The sequence below is a fragment of the Chionomys nivalis genome, chromosome 14 (genome assembly GCF_950005125.1).
Source record: "Chionomys nivalis chromosome 14, mChiNiv1.1, whole genome shotgun sequence".
In the NCBI taxonomy this organism is placed as follows: Eukaryota; Metazoa; Chordata; class Mammalia; order Rodentia; family Cricetidae; genus Chionomys; species Chionomys nivalis.
Window position 1 is genome coordinate 71,381,707 of NC_080099.1, and position 14,100 is coordinate 71,395,806.

At 35.8% G+C, this 14,100-nt stretch overlaps 1 protein-coding gene across 3 annotated transcripts in view; it reads left to right on the top strand.

Annotated features, from left to right (window-relative positions):
• Nucleotides 1–13,746, top strand: part of Rock1 (Rho associated coiled-coil containing protein kinase 1) — a 124,475-nt gene extending 110,729 nt beyond the window's left edge. For 2 of the 3 annotated variants that reach the window (XM_057788319.1, XM_057788320.1), the window contains exons 27-33: nucleotides 897–1,056; nucleotides 7,330–7,400; nucleotides 7,589–7,677; nucleotides 9,775–9,853; nucleotides 9,960–10,221; nucleotides 10,787–10,994; nucleotides 12,282–13,746. In XM_057788319.1, the coding sequence (XP_057644302.1) occupies nucleotides 897–1,056; nucleotides 7,330–7,400; nucleotides 7,589–7,677; nucleotides 9,775–9,853; nucleotides 9,960–10,221; nucleotides 10,787–10,994; nucleotides 12,282–12,285 (873 nt within the window). In that variant the 3' untranslated portion in view covers nucleotides 12,286–13,746. Of the gene's footprint in view, nucleotides 1–896; nucleotides 1,057–6,831; nucleotides 6,881–7,329; nucleotides 7,401–7,588; nucleotides 7,678–9,774; nucleotides 9,854–9,959; nucleotides 10,222–10,786; nucleotides 10,995–12,281 lie in introns of those variants that run through there. The other variant, XR_009058286.1, reaches the window with a different exon arrangement.
• Nucleotides 13,747–14,100: the final 354 nt, after the last annotated feature.

Here is a 14,100-nt window from a genome sequence, read left to right on the forward strand (position 1 = left end):
AACCCTCTAAAGAAAATGGACTCCAAAAAGCCAGTTCTAGCACTAGTTATAAATCCTGGTCCCACTGCCAGTGGCCCCACAGACTGCCCCAGCCACACAACTGTCACCCACATTCAATGAGCCTAGTTTGGTTTTATGTAGTTTCCCCTCTGTCCAGAGTCAGTGAGCTCCCATTAGCTCTGGTCAGCTGTTTCTGTGGGTTTCCCCATCGTGGTCTTCACCCTTTTGCTCCTATTACTTATTGCTCCTCCCGCTCTTTGACTGGACTTTGGTAGCTCAGCCTGGTGCTTAGCTGTGGAGCTCTGCATCTGCCTCCATCAGTTGCTGGGTGAAGGTTCTGTGATGACAATTAGGGTTGTCATCAATCTGATTACAGGAAAGGCCAGTGGAGGCACCCTCTCCACAATTACTTAAAGTCTTAGCTGGAAAATTTTCTTAACAAAGTAAGGTGAGGAGCTGGAGAGATGTCTCTGTGGTTAAGAGTATTTGTTGTGCTTGCAGAAGACATGGGTTTGATTCTCAGCACCCTTACAGTAGCTCACAATCATCTGTAACCCCAATTTCAGGGAATTCAGCAGGCACACACATGGTACACATGCTTGTAGGTAAAACATTCATATACATATTTAAAAAGGGGGTGGTTATCTGTGGTGGTTGTCACGGTACTAATAGCATACTCCTATCTCAGATACTTGGAGCAGGCAAGAAACCTACTTGAATTAAGAAGTTCTGGGCCTGGCTGACTGTTTGCAAAAGAAAACCCAACCATAGTAATAAACGTTCATGATGTACAACATATTTCACACTTGTAATTTAATTACCCATTTACATTCCAATTATTAATGTTGGAGTTATTTGATTCTGTTTATTTTTATTTTGATATTTTTTAAAAATAGCAATTGGTAGAAGAATGTACACACAGAAATGAACTTCAGATGCAGCTGGCTAGCAAAGAGAGTGATATTGAGCAGTTGCGTGCAAAACTTTTGGACCTTTCAGATTCAACTAGTGTTGCTAGTTTTCCTAGTGCTGATGAAACTGATGGAAACCTTCCAGGTAAGAAGAATTCTGTTTGTTCTGTCATCCAGGTTTGCTCAGATGTCATGGAAATATTCATTATTTATTTCATCATTTTGTTCCTAACTCTTTAAGAAGGAATTGTTGTAATAACCAAGACATGTAATGGTTGTTTACTTAGGTACATTTTGTAAAATTAAACCAGTCATAAGCAGGTTACTCAAATATGCTAAGAGGCTGTGCCTGAGAATGTTTAAAGAAAATAAAACGTTCTTTTGTTTTCAAGATCAGGTTTCTCTGTGTAGACCTGGCTGTCCTAGAACTTGCTCTGTAGACCATGCAGGCTTCAAACAGGAGATCTGCCTGCCTTGCTCCACCCTGTATCCTCACCCTCCAACCCCATCCTGAACTTAAAGATGTACACCACTATGCCTGGCTTTAACGCGTTTTTATGAGTGCCCACTGCTTTACGTAATTTGATAAACAGAACCATGGCAGCTGCCTGCAGAAAGCCTTCCTGTGTTTTAGTGAGAAACCTTCAGTAGTCTTTGTCAAGTTGAATGTTTGAAGAAATAGAGAAAAGGTGATACTGTGAGAAGTCAGAGGGTGAGGGGAAAAACCAACCAAAAAATGAACAGAAGTAAATGCCTAATGTTTCATTTTTTTCTCTTTCCCTAATTAAAGTAAGTATAAATAAATACAAATAAATGAATATGCGTTCTTGTCTTAATTGGAGTTTAAATGAAGTGGCTAGGATAAATATTAAAATGTGTAGTTGCAGAGGTGGCTCAGTGGTTATGAGCATTGTTCTTTCAGAGGACCCAGGTTCAGTTCCCAGCACCTACATGGTGACTCACAACCATCTGTAACTCCAGTTCTAGGGAATCCAACACTCTCCTCTGATTTCCACACAAGTACCAGGCCTGCACATGGTGCATAAACATGTATACAGGGAAAAAAACACACACACACACATAAAAATGAGATAATTCTAACAAACTTTTAAGCATACGTATACTATATATACTTGCCGTGACAACATTCTTAGTTCAGTGTTTTCGATGTGTTTTTTCTTTAACCAAATAATGGAAAATAGATTTTTTAGTATATTTTCTGAATAATACATGAGTAGAAAGTCACTTTATTAAGCCAGACAAGTAATATATTTCAACAAAATACACTGTTGTTTCTATTTTTATAAAGTCAATAAACTACTTTTGAAATTTTCTGTTGTTCAGGAAAGTGGTACTCAAAGGACCGTGTATGATATCTGCCCTCTTGCACTGGTATCTTTGCCATCATGCTTTAGTATATTTGCTTGCCCAAAATCAGGTTTCTGTGAGCGTTAATGGAAGGAAGAAGTACTTCCCATTCTAAAGGTCAGGGATGCCTTCTGTTTTTCAGGGTTTGCCTTTCATATACAGCTTCTGCCTCTGGAAAGTTGTAGCTGTCCATCATAGGACATAGGAAGATTGCCATGGGTTAATAAGAACCTCTGCTTCACCTATTTAGACATCTGAGATCAGACTTAGTTAAAATATACATATACATGTGTGTGTGTGTGTGTGTGTGTGTGTGTGTATGACTTTTAGAGGCTTTTGACTATTGCCTTAAAGTTTTTATTGGTGTGATAAAAAATCATGACCAAAAGCAGCTTAGGTCTGGAGAGATGACTGCGTGGTCACTAGCTCTTGGGTTCCATTCAGAGCACCCACATGGTGGCTCACAAGCATCTGTAAGTCCCAGGGGAGCCAACATTGTCTTCTGGCCTCTATGGGCACTTGGCACTTATGTTGTGCACAGATACACATGCAGAGAAACTATGCATAGATATTAAATAAAAATTTTTTTGAAGAGCAACTTGGAGTTCTTGAGTTACAGTTCATCTATGAGGGAAGTCAAGGCAGGAACTCAAGCAGAACCTGGAGGCAGTAACTGAAGCAGAAGCCACAGAGGAACACTGCTTACTGGCTTGCTTCTCATGGCTTGCTCAGCCTGCTTTCTTATACAGTCTAGGAATGCCTGCCTAGAGGGAGTGCTGCCCACAGTGAGCTGGGCCATCCCTTATCAGTTATTAATCAAGAAAAGTGTACTATAAGATTGGCTACAGGCAATCTGATAAAGGTATTTTCTATTGAGGTTGCTCTTCCCAGGTAACTGTAGCTTATATCAAGTTAAAGGGATGGGGGTTAACTAAGACAGTTATACCAGTATTTAGTTTTCAAACTGAAATTATAAACTCATGTTTCTGTTAACCATGGGATGCTTTTGGAGTAAAGGAATTGTATTTAATGTCAACCCCAAATCTCTTTATCCTGTGTGTTTGTTTTCATTAGCGTTGTAATGTGTTACTGGTTTTGTCTACATTTTCAGAGACTTATGCCTTATTAGTAAACATAATTTGAAGGCAAATTAATAAAAGATAAGTCGGTGCCATGTAGAATGACCAAACACATGAGGTGGTTTGATTAGCAGGCTTCAGGTTAGGATTCCTGATTAACCTGGGAGTCATTTGGCAAAGGAATTTAAATGTTTTTACTGGCTCTGTTTTGCATTTTTGTTTGTTTGTTGTTCTTTAAAGTATTTTTTTCTGATAGTTTGTTTCTGTGGCTACCAAATGTCAAAGTACTCTTGACTGTTCTTCATCACTGTGCTGTCAGTGTTAGATCAAGCTGAACCCTAACTTCCCTATTGGATGTAGAAATTAAAGGCTAATATTTCAAAATTACTTTTCCTTTATGCTGATGGCTTAGTAGTTAGAGAACTTGCTGCTTTTTAGGAGGACTGGATTTAGTTCCCAGCATTTTTATGGTGGCTCACAGATATCAGTTCCAGGGGACCTGATGCCCTTTTCTGGTCTCCTGGCGCTGCACATGTATAATGGATTTACATATAAGCAGGAAAAACTCATTTACAGAAAAATGTAAATTACTTTTCCTCCTGCATTAGATATTTTTATCCTCAGTTAAAAATTCATATTAAATTAACCATGCGGTAGATGCATGCTTAAAAATAGTTTTGACAAATAAGAAGTAAGGTTTTATAAAGTATTTTATCCTTAATATAAGTTGTGTATCATTCACTTGTCTAGAATAGATCTTGAAGAGGACTAAAATTTTAATTTTACTTCAGTTTAGTAGTGGAGACTGGAAAGATGGCTCAGCAGTTAAAAACACTGGCTGCTTTTTCAGAGATCCTGAGTTAAATTCCCAGCAACCACGTGGTGACTCACAACCTTCTGTAATTGTAATCCTATGAAATCTGATGACTTCTGATGTGCAGGTGTACATGCAGACAAAAGGCCCATATACATAAATAAATCCTTTTTTAAATTAGTAAATGAATTTGCATATTATAAAAGGACTTTGAATAGATTGTTAAGTACAAACTATATTTTTAGTTCAGTGATTTGACTTTATAAACAATTCTATAAATAAAGTAACTATCTTTCATTATTTTTCTGAAACATTATTTATATAGAAACTATAACATATCTCAGCTGTCCAGTCCTTGGCCTCTTATAACATTTTCCATGGGTACTTTGTCATCAGTTAGACCTAACTTCTGAACTCTAAAGATCACTGAAGTTCTCCAGCAGATGGTGATCTGGCACACTGAGTATGGAGAATAGAACTGAAACACTGCACAGTAGTTCTCTACCTCTATTAAATTGTATAATGTATTAAAGGAAACTTAAAAGATTGGCCTTGATATTTAAATTGCCTGTGCTAGCTATTGATTTACATCCAATTGGGCTCAGTCTGTTATTTGGGTTAGAGTCAGTTGTTGATGTTGCAATACTACAGACTTTTTTTTTTTTTTAGTTAAAATTGCTGTATAAATACATTGTATAAAATCCAAGTTAGTTTTGTACTTTTGTTGATGAAAATCTAGTGTAAGTTCTGAGTTTCCCTCTAAAGAACCAAACTTGTGTGTATGATGTGAAAGATGAAAGATAAATTTACAGCACTCGACTTGCACGTTGCCATCTAGGTCACAGTTGTAGTTTTCAGGAGCTCTGTCTTTAGAGCTAGTTAGATACATTAATAAGGAGAGGGAATAGAGAAGTTAGTGTCGTTTCTGTGTGTGTGTGTGTGTGTGTGTGTGTGTGTGTGTGTGTGTTTGTGCACACTCGCACAAGTTCATGTTTAAATCTGTATTCCTGATCTTAACCCAAATGTGGAGAAGTCCCTGAAGTAGGTAGGAAAGGGTATTTTAGACTTTACTGTTTTGTATAAAGATTCAAGGGCTTTTATTTTAGTGAAGAATTACTAGTATTAGACACCTTATAAACCGTACTTTAAAATGAGAGCTTCCATTTTTGCCATATTAGTGGAAAGTTTTCCTAGTAGTATTTCTCTTTTCCTAAGTTAAAAGATTTATGAATCATCAATACATGATGAACAACGTTTTCCCCAAATTACTGCCTGTTTGGTTTTTAAATTGTAACCATTATTTAGAGTTATTTGACTAGTTTAGAAAAGAGTCAGAATAGCAAAATAATAAATTCATTATCAACTATATGTTTTCTATGTATCAGAAGCCATAGACTTTATGAAGCAAGCATGAGTGTGTAGTCCCTGCTCTCTCAAAACTTGAAAGAACTATTTAAGAGAAACATACTTGACAAAATAAATAATAGTAATAGTAGTAAAGAAAAGGCCAGGTAGAAATAGAAAAAAAAAAAACTTGAATTTTTTAACTTACTGCAATTTCATTTAGTGAACCAGTTTTCACGAGGGTGACTTAACACAAATAAAACCTTGGAGATGTTAAGCAAAAGGAATATTATACTCAGTAACTTAATTCTATGAAAATAGACATTGTATTTTAGATATACAGCCTTAGAAATTAAGACACACTGGGTGTGAGCCCTGGAGTTTTTACAGATACAGATGGAGGAGGCTTTGGAAAGCCTAAGCCTTGGTGCCGTAGTTCTTTTTAAGTGGAGAATGACAGTAGAACTATATGTGCAGATGACATCCTATATTCTAGGACTAGACGGTTCTTAAATATGAGCTCTCAAATGCTCACTAATAACACTGTTGTTATTACTGTAAGACTGAGCTTTCAGTTTTATGTGAAGAAAAAAATAAATGTTCCTACTAGGATTGTAATTTCAGCCATAATCACATTTAGAACACTGTACTTTAAAATTAGTTACCTTTCTGTTTTATGTTTTAAATACAAGATTAATATAGGAAGAAATTCAATTTTCTTATCTTAAGCCTGATATAACCATCTCTAAAGGAATCATCTTTATTCCCCATACACTTCTAATAAACTTTAGTTATATTTAATCAGACGTAGTGCTGCACACCCTGTTTCTCAGCACTCAGGAGCCTGAGGCAGAACGATCTCAAAATCAAGACTAGTTTGGGCTACATAATAAGTTCAATTAAGCTATATAGTGAGATTATCTCAAAAAGTTAGAAGCTGGTGGTGTAACTCTGGTAGAGTACTTACCTAGCATGACCACTGCCCTGAGTTTGATATATAACACTACAAAAGGAATAAACATGTAATAGCAGCAACAGTTGCCATAAAAGATTTTGGTCAGCAGTTTATGGTATACATACTAGCAGTTGACCTACCAATTTCTGTGCTCATTTCCTGTTTATTGAGTTGAATAAGCATAAAAGACATAAGACTTCATTAGTTTGAGATGGTTTGGAATTAGACTTAACCTATTAAGTGCCTCCCAGCCAAATTTGAACAATTTTAATGAATCATTGAGTGTTTTATTCAAACGTTTTTTAGGATATTTTACTGAGAAAACAAATAAAATGTTTTTCTCTTATTCTTTGTATCTAGTTGATTCTGCCTGCATTCCTTATTTATTTACCTTCTACTCTTGTCTTCTGTGAGTAATAGGACACCTCAGCACTTTTGCCTGCTCTTGTATAAGTCATGGCTCGGAATAGTTCAACTTGCTGCATTTCTTTTCTTTTCTTTTTTATTTTGCTGAATATTTTTATGAATGTTATGTAATGTTTAAAATATTGTATATCATATCCATTTAAGCTGCAATCCATTCCAGTATGCCTGGCTCCTAAAGACATTGTTACTTCATACCTTTCCAACTGAGTACTAAATGTTAATTTTATGGGGAAAGTGGCTTGGGATTTATTTCTGCGGTCTTTGTCTGGCCATTAAAGTTCATTTGTGTGATTGAAGCATGAAAGAACAAATTATAGCATTTATTCATTTAGCTGTTTTCTATTGCCTGTTGCTGCATGCTGTCAGACGTGTAGTTTTTCTTTTGGTTTTGTAATTTAAGATTGACTAGTATACCATTCTTTTTTCTCCTAGAGTCAAGAATTGAAGGTTGGCTTTCTGTACCAAATAGAGGAAATATCAAAAGATATGGCTGGAAGAAACAGGTACTATATACCTAAATTCTTTTGTTCCATGTTTTACTGTAAAGTATAGAATTTATATTAATTGCTCTATTACTAACCTTGGTTTTAAATTAATACAGTATAATGTAGACATAAATGGGAAATATGCTAGTCATTTTAAATGAAGTTAAGTTGCTCTTTTCATTTTTCTTCACTTTTTGTCATTTCAGTATGTTGTGGTAAGCAGCAAAAAAATATTGTTCTATAATGATGAACAAGATAAGGAACAATCCAGTCCATCGATGGTGTTGGACATAGAGTAAGTTGCCTTTGTTTTTTTTGTTGTTTTTTAGGTTTTTTTGTTGTTGTTGATGTTGTTTTACAAATTTTTACAGTCACTTGACTATTTACTTTTCAGTTATTTTTAGAATGACTTGACCTTTTTTATGTTATTTAAACAGTTTTACCTATTTTCCCAAACAAGATGACCCAATGGGTAAAATTTGCATTTGCTGCACTACCATATGTATGTGAGTTCTGAGGAACAGAACTCACATAAAAGAATGCGGTAGGGCAAGCTTCTAATCCCAGCATACCACTATAAGGAGTTGGGAGGCAGATAGGAGAATCTCCAGTATGCAGGCTAGCATGGCTTAAACAGTGGCAAAGAAACCCTGTCTCAAAGAAGGTAGAGCAATGAGGACTAACACTCTGCAGTTGTCCTCTGACTTCACACATGCACTGTGGTGTGTATGGACCCACATTGACACAAACAGGCACATGTACGAATTAAAGTCTAACCTTAGTAGAATGTGAGAAGGAAAGTCTTGTATACAAGACTTATGTGCTTTGAAAAGCAAATTTTTATCTCAAGTATTTAGTGATTTTTTTGATGTTTATGAGCATCTCAAAAAATAAAATTGGGGGCTCTAAAAGTACCCCAGAGGTTGAGTACTTGCTCTTGAAGACCCAGGTTTGTTTCCCAGCACGCACATGGACAGCACACCTATAGCTACAGTTATAGAAGGCTTGGACGGCCTCTTTTGGCTTTCATAAACACTAGGCACTCACGGTGCACATACAGGTAAATCACTTAACCACAGAAAATTAATGTTTTTTTTAATGTAAGATTGTTTAATCAGCATACTGATACTATCAGTGGTTTATGTTAAATAGTATAAACAAAAGCTGTTCTTTTTTTAGTAATATACTAAAGATTTAATAAGCTTAGGGTTTTTTCCTTTGTGTTTATTCTTGCACATTATCCATATTATCATAGCGGTGTGTATATAATGTATGTAAAGATAAATAGGTTCTACATATAAGAAACTTAGAGACAACTAGTTGAAAATTTTTAAGTGAACAATATAAATTCAAAATGAAGTTTGGTAAGTGCTATTCAATAGATAACAAAGTTAAATGAAGGATCGTCAAAATAGCTCAGTGAGTAAAAGTGCTTGCTGCCAAGTCTGATGACCTAAGTTTGATCCCTAGAATCCACAAAGTGGAAGAAGAGAATAAACTCCGGAAAGTTGTTCTCTAACTTCCCCACATAGACCATAGCATATGCACAATACATAAGATACTTTTATGTTAAGTTTGTGGAGATGGCACTAGTTAGAATTTAAAAGTTGAGAGAGCTCTGGTAATATTTCGAACTGTTTAAAGCATTAGTTATGAATAATGAACTTGAGTGGAGTGGTAAAATAAGAGTGAGTATAGTTTCATAAAACAAATGGCCATCTTTTTCAAGTGCATATGAATTTCTACCAGCATTTTGTGAGTGATCCAGCTTCTATACATTTCCATCAACATTTGGTGCTAATAGTTTTATGCCTAAAGGTTTATTGTGGGGAAGGGATTCTTTTTGTTTTGTTTTGAGACAGGGTTTCTCTGTGTAGCCCTGGCTGTCTTGGAACTAGCTCTATAGACCAGATTGGCCTTGAACTCACAGAGATCCTCCTGTCTCTGCCTACAGAGTGCTGCGGTTAAAGGTGTGTGCCACCCACCTCCCAGCCTATTTTTATTATTTTTAATTATGTGTATGTGGTGAGTGTGCACATGAGTGTAGATGCCTTTGAAGCCTCTTGAATTGGAGTTAGTGGCAATTGTGAATCACCAGATGTGAGTGCTAGGAACCAAACTCTGGTTCTCTGGAAGAACAGTATACAAGCCATCTCTCCAGGCCCTATTGTTTCTTTAAAAATTTTGAAAGCTATATTGTGACACCATGTGTATAAATGTATGTGTCTGTATGTGTGTGTGTGTGTATACATATATATTCCAAATGGTTATTGATACTGAACATCTTTTTGTTTGCTTCTTTGCCACTTACATGTTCTCTTCAGTGAAATGTGTGCCTTTTGTTACCAATGAGATTCTTATAATAGGTTTATATCATTTATCTCTGTTTTAGTAAATTGTTTCATGTCCGACCTGTAACCCAAGGAGATGTATACAGAGCTGAAACTGAAGAAATTCCTAAAATATTCCAGGTATACATGTTACATTATAATTTTAAAGGCTCTTTTACCTAAGTAATTGGTGTGTTGTGAAATAGATTGATTTTTTTCAATCTTTCTCTACCATTCCCAAATGTAGATACTATATGCAAATGAAGGCGAATGTAGGAAAGACATAGAAGTGGAACCTGTTCAACAAGGTGAAAAAACTAACTTCCAGAACCACAAAGGCCATGAATTCATTCCTACACTCTACCACTTCCCTGCCAACTGTGAGGCCTGTGCCAAACCTCTATGGCATGTCTTTAAGCCACCCCCTGCCCTTGAGTGCCGAAGATGCCATGTTAAGTGCCACAGGGATCACCTAGACAAGAAAGAGGACTTGATTTCCCCATGCAAAGGTGAGATGCAGTGTGTAAGAGGACTCAGTGGTGCAAATTCTGTAGGTGGGCCCTAAAGTGTAGTTTTTTGGCTCCTGAGGAACCATGCAGCAGCCTTTTATCGTGGAAAGTGGTTCAGCTTTTAGTGGGTATTGACAGCAAGTCATCCCTTTCCAATAGGCATACCAGTAAGTAGCTTTAAGTTGAAAGAAAAGCTTTGGGTGAGTCCCACTACTTTCCTTAGAGTTTTCATCTTTCTTTACTTTCCCACAGACCGGGACAGTCTGCTCTAAGGAGGCATAGTTTCTACAGATACATTTGCTGTATTTAAAATAAGCATATTTTACTGTTAACAGTTTTTGTAGTTCTGATTTTTCTTGTGTTTGTGACTATTGGTTTTGATCTTTTTGGTTTTTAGAAAAAAATTCAGTCTTAGCCAAATTGAAGCAAAGATATTGTCCAAAGATAATTAACTATAATATCTTAAAAATTAAGAACATGAAAACTTAAGAATTTAATAGTTTTTTAAAATACTGTATTATGGTTTTACGAAAGTTTTGTGGTTTTTGTTTGTTTTTTAATGCAGTAAGTTATGATGTAACATCAGCAAGAGATATGCTGCTGTTAGCATGTTCTCAGGATGAACAAAAAAAGTGGGTAACTCATCTAGTAAAGAAGATTCCTAAAAACCCACCTTCTGGCTTTGTTCGTGCCTCTCCTCGAACGCTGTCAACAAGATCTACTGCAAACCAGTCTTTCCGGAAAGTGGTCAAAAATACATCTGGAAAAACTAGGTAAATACTAAAATATTAACCTTTTTAGTAATATAAAAATTATTGCAAACTATTGAAATTAGAAACCTTGGGGCTGGAGGGATGGCTCAGCAGTTAAAAGCACTGGCTGGCTGCTTTTCTAGAGGTCCTGAGCCCAACCATTTATTACTGTCATCTCGTGGGATCCAGTGCTCTCTTCTGGTGTGCAAATGTACATGCAGACAGAATTAGAAACCTAGTCAAGCATGATGACTGCACATTTAGGCCGAGCACTCAGAGGCAGAGGCACACTTGCACCTCTATGTGAGTTTGAGGCTGCCAGTCTGGTCTACAGAGCAAGTTCCAGGATGACCTGGGCTACACAGAGAAACCCTATCTTGAAAAAACAAGGGTCGGGGGAGCGCTAGTCAGGTCCTGTAACTGTCATTGCATATAAAATATTTTTGAAGAAAATCCCATCAAAGACTTAAAAAGAGGAATTTAACCAAGAAGTTTAATTGTAATATAATATTCATTAGTACTAACAAATAATGTTGGTTTTAAAAAGAACCCAATTCCAACACAATTTAAAAGATGAACATTTTACAATGACGCATTTGCATTTAAAAATGTTCTGGTGGGTTAAAATAACAGGGGCTAAACTTGCCTGCCTCTGCCTCCGGGGTGTTGAGGGCTAGACTGCGATGCTCAGCTTGAAGTTGCCTTTAACTCCTTACTTTCTTCACTTTCTGCTGTTTGTATCCAGATCTTGTTCCTTGACATGATGTGTGCCTTTTCCTTTTTTCATATTCGCAAGCCTCCAGACTATTACAGTATATCACAACATTCAACTGTACTCTCTGGAATCTTATTTGTGTAGTATAAACTAGGACTGGAATGATTTTTAAGTGTTTTAGTAAGAAAATGTTTTAGCTATACAAATCCTTAAGAGACAGGGACTGGGCAGTCAGAGCAGCAAAGAGAAACCTGTCTCAAAAAAAACAAAAAACAAACAAACAAAAAGGAAATAACAAAGAAAATGTTTTAGAAAAAGAATAGAAACACAAAAGGAAATCATATTATGGTATTGTTCTCCTTTCCTCTGTTTTCTCTAAACTTTGTCATTATTTAATCTTTTGTGTAAGTGTATATATTTGTCTTTCCCTAATTTTTTAGAAGGAGACAAGGTAGTGCTCTTGGGGTTTCTGGGTGCTAACCAAATAGTCTACCACTGAGCCACCCTGCCACTCTTCCCGCCACTTGTTGTTTCTTAGATTTTCAAACCAAGCGTCTTTCTTAAATTACAAGATTTTTTTTTCTCTCCAACAGTTAACCTTGTGACCTACTGCTGTGTTGAAATCATGTGGAATGCTACCTGCTAAACCAGGCTGTTTAACCATGCTGAGCAGACAGGCTATTTCTTTGACACAAATACCACTGGCTTTTCAGGGTTAGGATTGCTCTTATTCTGTCCTTGGCTTTGGCACAAAAAGCACACTGAGGATTCGATTTTATTTTTTGTTTTTGTTTTTTTTCTTGCGGGTTTGCGTACAGGTAGTTTAGATTAATTATTACTATGTAATGCAAGTACAATTGGGGAAAGCTTAGCTAGGTATATTTTTTTAAGGTGCTGCCTTTTTGAATTTATAAGAAAATGCCTGTCGGTCATGATATAACAGTTTTCCCTGTGAGCAGGAAGAAGGAACTTTCACTTTCAGTGGAATGACTGTCACTGTTAAGATCAGCTTGTGGAAGGAGTAAAGAAAATATCTCAAAATGAGACATTTTTGTTTTTTTAAATGACTTAAGTTTTTGTGCTCTTGCAAGACTATACAGAACTATTTTAAGAACACAGTGATGTCGCTTGTAACTCGGTGCCCTCACTGTAGAATTAAAAGCCTTACTGTTGATTACCCACAGTGGGTTTATGGAGAAATTAAATATCTTACCTTATGCTCTACAAAATACTGTATATGTTTCAGCAAGTTTGTAGATTAGGAACTGGGAGAAGACAAAAGAATTACATTTAATCTATGCATTTTTGCCAAGCCATATTGAGTTATTTTACTACTAGAGACATTAAGAACTAACTGTACAAGAGAACCAAGTTTAAAAGCATTTTGTGGGATACATCATTTCTGTAATTATATAATGTATTTCTTTGTGGTTTTAAGTGAAAAGACATTAAGTTAACATAAAAATGTATGCACTGTTTGAAATGTAAATTATTCTTAGAACACTTTCAGTGGGAGTTGCATTACCCTATTAGTGCCTTAATTTGAGAATTTTTTTTACTGCCCTAAGTACAGACTTTTCAGGAAACAGATTTTACAAAAAAATTATGTATGTCAGTGGATTTTTTCATTGGTAATTGGTTTAATTTAAGATATATAGAGGTTTGTTGAACTTTTATAAATTGAGTACAATCTTTGCACCAAACTACTTGCTACAATAATGAAAGACTATTAAACTATCTGCAAAAAATATAAAAGTTGCACCAGTAGTAAAGAATTATGAAATATATCCATGTTTTCCAGTTAGCATAGGAATTACCGTATGAATACTGTTCAGCTCTTCTCTGGTAACAAGAGTTGATTTGTTATGGGCAGTGTGATTTATTATTATTATTATTTTTTAACCAAATACCTCCTCAGTAATTTATAATTGCTTTGCAGTAATGTGTATCAACTAAGCACTGGAAAACCAATCTTCTCTAGGGGATCTGCATGTTTCAAGTGGTATTGAAAGCCGCACTGATGGATATGTAAAAATAAACATATCTGTTATTAATATGCTAATGACTCTGTGCTCATTTAATGAGAAATAAGATAATTTATGAATGGATACTTTTAATATTGACTACTATGGTATTTTCTCATGGTTGGAATAAATAGATGGCATGCTAAAAATTATTTCATGATTGTATACAAATGTTTGCTAAATTTTGTGAATAGATTAAAATTATTTTTTAAACATAAAACTTGACTTGGGCTCTAAAACAAGAGATGCTATTGTTCAAGTGAAAAGATGGCCAGTGTTTGTTGGAAAACAATTCTCCATTGTTCTGCACATGTTGTGAGTAGAGGCTGTGTGGTAACTTGTGTTGGACCATCACAAATACCATAACAACAACCAGAGTATCTGTATA